The sequence below is a fragment of the Octopus bimaculoides genome, chromosome 23 (genome assembly GCF_001194135.2).
Source record: "Octopus bimaculoides isolate UCB-OBI-ISO-001 chromosome 23, ASM119413v2, whole genome shotgun sequence".
Taxonomy (NCBI): domain Eukaryota; kingdom Metazoa; phylum Mollusca; class Cephalopoda; order Octopoda; family Octopodidae; genus Octopus; species Octopus bimaculoides.
Window position 1 is genome coordinate 13,683,352 of NC_069003.1, and position 4,427 is coordinate 13,687,778.

Consider the following 4,427-nt stretch of genomic DNA (forward strand, 5'->3'; position numbering starts at 1 on the left):
ACAAGTCAACAATTTTGTTTGTACAGTTTTTGGGTTTCATTCTCCCTTTTTTTCACCCCCTTTTCTCTCATAGTTTTACAGTTCAATAATGTTCCTCCTTTCTGCTCTGCTGCCCTCCAAGCCTCCTTTTAAAATATTCTTCTTTTAAACCCCTCCCCCCCACCTTTAAATATCACATCAGTTTATTTAGATGTGTCTGTGGAAATGCGTTGTGTATATACATACATACATACACATGCACGTACATGTATGCACATGCATGTGTGTAGAGTTGTAGATATGTATCCTCACAATTGTAGCAGTCTTTTTTTCTATGTAATGTGTGTTGTGTATGTGTATATATATATATATATACATATATGTGTGAATATATATATACACACATACATACATTCATACCTATGAAAATAATATTTTATACACATGCATATAAATGTATGCATATATATGTGCGTTTATATATTATGTGTGTGCGTATATAATGTGTTTCTGTCTGCAACATTTATATATATATATAATGTATATATATAGTTACACATAAATATATGTATCAGTCTTATATATATATATGTATATATTTTTAGAAGATTTTACACACATTGTCATGTTTATGTTGAGGTATATGTATAAAGTTATGTATATACAGATATGTATACATGTATGTGAGCATGTGTGTATATGTGGCTGTATATATGCATGTGTATGAAGAATGAGTCGATGAATGTATATGATTATGAGATGTCAAAACAGTAAAGATCAACCCCCCCACCCTGCTAGTCGCTTTCATTTGACCAGTCCAGCTTTTTTGGCCTCTGTCTCGTATATCAACAGTCTCCACATCTTAACCACAAACACCTCTGCTTCCTCGTCCAGTACCATTGCCACATCATTGAGAATGTTGGCAGGTGTGCTACGGCCCACCACTTTCTGGCAGATGAATTCTGTGAGGGTCGCTTCTTCTTCTCCGATGTATTCGACAATCTTTTTATTAACCCAGGGTTTGATGCGTTTATCCATGAGGACCTGATCGACGATACTCCAGTCGAGGGAGTAGGCAAATAGTTCCTCCTTGCCGGTCGGAATCTGTTCGATGAGTTGTTTAATCTGTTGTCGTTTCTCTTCTATGGAGGTGGCCACCTTTTTCTCGGATTTTTCTTCCTCGTAGTCCAGTGGCACAAGCTTGCGTTTACGCTGCGATGCCTCCGAGGAATAGTCGTCTTGGCCAAATACGTCTCCGATTATGATTTTTTTCCGCTTTGTGTTAGATAGATCGTTGGGGCTGTCAGAAGTGCGTAGTTTCATGGCATTGAACCCAATTTTCGTGGTAACCTCTTCTTTCACAGCCGGACTGAAAACTGGTTGGGTGTTCATATTTCTGGCAGGACCTGCATTACTGTTATTATTTTTGTTGCAGCTGTTACCAGCATCACTTTCTGCATCTTCTACTTCACTTCCGCTGTCTCGATCATCGCACTTTCCATCGGCACCAGTTTTTGAGATCTTTCCCTTTCTCTCAGTCTGTGATAAACTGTTGGAATGGGAATTATTTACTTTTGAGGTGACAAGTTTCAAAGTGGCCTGCATGCGTGGCAGAGTTGATTTCGAGTCTTCAGATTTCTGTTCCCGCTTATGTGAAGTGGTTGGGGAGTTGTGACGTAGTTTCGGTTCTGGTAAGGGGGGAAGTAAATGTAGTCGAGGTTTTAAATGCTCATCTCTTTCTCGTTCCATTTTCGCAATTTCACCATCAGGGTCAGCATGACCTTCTTCCATTAATCTTCGCCTAATTTCTTCCAGCTCTTCTTTTTCTCGTTGTCGGTCCCTTGCATCATTTTCTTTCTCTTTTTCTCGTTCTTTCAGCCGTCTAGACAATGCGCTGCCTCGGTAAAACTTTGGGTCATCTCTTAAGTCATCATAATCCTCCAAAAACTCTTTTAGCCTCCGTGCTTCTTTATTTTCCTCACATTTCCGGGCCTCTTCTCGATCTTTCTCTTTCTCATATTCCTTGCTCTTCTTCCGTTCCCGGGCTTCCCAGTTCCGTAATCTCTCCTGATAAGCTGCCTCTTTCTCACGCAATTTCTTCTCTAGTTTTCTCCTCTCGTAAGCTTCCTCTTCATCCTCAAGGTCCCAGTCTCTTCCTCGTTTGTCTCCGTCTTTTGATCTTTCACGCGATCTGTCACACGACCTTTCACGAGAGCTGTCTCTAGACCGGTCCCTGCGTGATCTCGAGCGTGACCTTGACCGGGAGCAAGATCGTGACATACTCCTGGACCAGCTCCGTTCCCTGTGCTCTCGTTCATAAACTTTCCCTTTGCGCATCTTCTCCCTTCGCATGCGTTCCTCATGTGCACGTCTGTCTCGTTCTCGATGCCTTGACTTGTCACTGTTTTCGTCTTCCTTGTGCAAATCTCGGAAACTCTTTATCTCACGGTTAATTATTTCCTTCTTCTCTTCTTCCAACTCCATATCGTCCAAACCTTTATCAGCCTGCACTTTTTCTTCTTTACTCTTCTTCTGTGCTTGTTTCGCCTCCTTCTCTTGATCAACAGGTGGCTCTTTTGCAAGTTCCTCAGCATAGTCGCGCATGATTGCTTCCAAGCCAGCTCTCGTCACACAGTCTTCTCTCATGGTTATCTGATCCAAATCATTGACCCTAGCTTCATTGCTAACTTGTTCCTGATATTGTTCTTCAGTCTCTTCGGCTGGAAGTTTTTCTGATTCTGTTGATGGTTTCTCCAATTCTGTCAGAGGTTTCTCTGTTGTTGGTGGAGATTTCTCAGTTTTATTACTCACATCCCCAGGGCCACTTGCACACTCATTGCTCTTCTCTCCATCCTTTTTCTCTTTGGTTTCTGTCTCATCTTTTGAGGTTGTCACTTTTGAAGTTCTCTCTTTCGAAGATGAATTCTTCTGGCTCTGCTCTAACCATTTATTAAGCTCGTTTTTCTTCTTAGCTTTGTATTCATCCAGCAGCGCTTTGGTTTTGGCGTCGACTTTGACAACAAGTTTCTTGTCGTTGATCTGCCATTCATTTAAAAGGCGAATACACCTTAAGGTAGACTCAGGCTCCTCATATTCACAGAATCCGAAACCCTGTAACTTTCCCGAAGCACCCTGGACTCTTTTCCAACTAAGAATGTTTCCGCATCGTTGTAACATTTCCCTGATCATTGTATCAGGTGATCGCCCGCTTATGTTACCCACAAACACGGTGGTCACAGGCGGCTTCTCTTCTTTTGTAAATAATTCTGTCTTTGGAATCTCCTGAGGGATCAACTTCTTGTGATTCTGTTGAAGATGTTTTTGGCCGGAATTGAACATGGGAGTTGTGGCAGAGGTGATGGAAAGATGATGGGTGGACGAAGACGACACTGAGGGAACAGCTGCGGCCAGGGCTGCAACAGCTGTTGTAGTGGACGTTATGATGGGCCTCATGACGGAGGCTGGCGGGATCATACTGACACCCATTGGAACCATTCCCATGGGTGTGAAAGTGTAACTCTGTGTCATCATACCTGGCGCCATATGAGGCAAGCCTATGGGAGGACCAGGCGGGAACGACATGGTAGTTATGTATTTGTTAGGAGATCGTAAACAATCGAGGAAAGAGATCGAAGGAATGTGAGGAGAGAGGGACTAGTGAGAATGGTCGTAGCTCTATGTTCCAACAAAACAACGTCTCTTTAAGGACACCATACAAGGAAGTGAGGACAGTGAAAAATCAATCCGGAAGAGAGAGAGAGAGAGAGATAGATAGATAGAAAGAGAGAGAGAGAGAGACGAGGCCACCACTGCGAAGCGTTACCGCTTTTCCCCTTCCCTCTTTCCTTCTACTCACCGACAGCAATTTTCACAGCTTCAACACTTCTTTTTTTGTTAAGCAAGTCTCTCTACTATCATCACCAGCAACACCTTCAACATCATTAACACCAACCACACTCTTTAAAATTTTTTTTTCTCCAACCCCCCCAGACGTTCATCTATTTTGAAAGCAGATCAGATTTTCTTTTCGCTTCTGCTTCTTTTTCTTTTAGTTTCTATTTTTATATCTATCATCATCATCATCGCCATGATCATCAATAACAAGAAGAAAAAAGAGGAAGAGGAAAAGCAAACATAAGTCTTGTCGTCAGCATCATATCGATATCTCACCTTTCCCGCAAATAATTCTTGTTCAAAACCTTGTTCATATATATATATATTTGCGAGAGCTTGGTTTTATATTTGTATATATAATCCCTGCTGTTTTTTAAAATTTCCTTTTTACGTTTCTTTTCACCTGTGGAAGAAAATGTTTACCGCACCTTTAAATTATTACGGTCCGTCATTTTAAAAATAAACACTCCACTTGTCTTGTTTTTATATGCATGTACATATAAATAAATATATATAAATATGATATATTTATAGACAATATATATACATGTAAT

The 4,427-nt window shown here is 41.1% G+C and overlaps 1 protein-coding gene across 1 annotated transcript; it reads right to left on the reverse strand.

Annotated features, from left to right (window-relative positions):
- Nucleotides 1-6: 6 nt before the first annotated feature.
- On the reverse strand, nucleotides 7-4,421 carry LOC106870847 (RNA-binding protein 25). The gene has a single exon (XM_014917080.2). The coding sequence runs from the start codon at nucleotides 3,559-3,561 to the stop codon at nucleotides 784-786; it is 2,778 nt and encodes a 925-aa protein (XP_014772566.1). The 5' UTR covers nucleotides 3,562-4,421; the 3' UTR covers nucleotides 7-783.
- Between the last annotated feature and the right edge of the window lie 6 nt (nucleotides 4,422-4,427).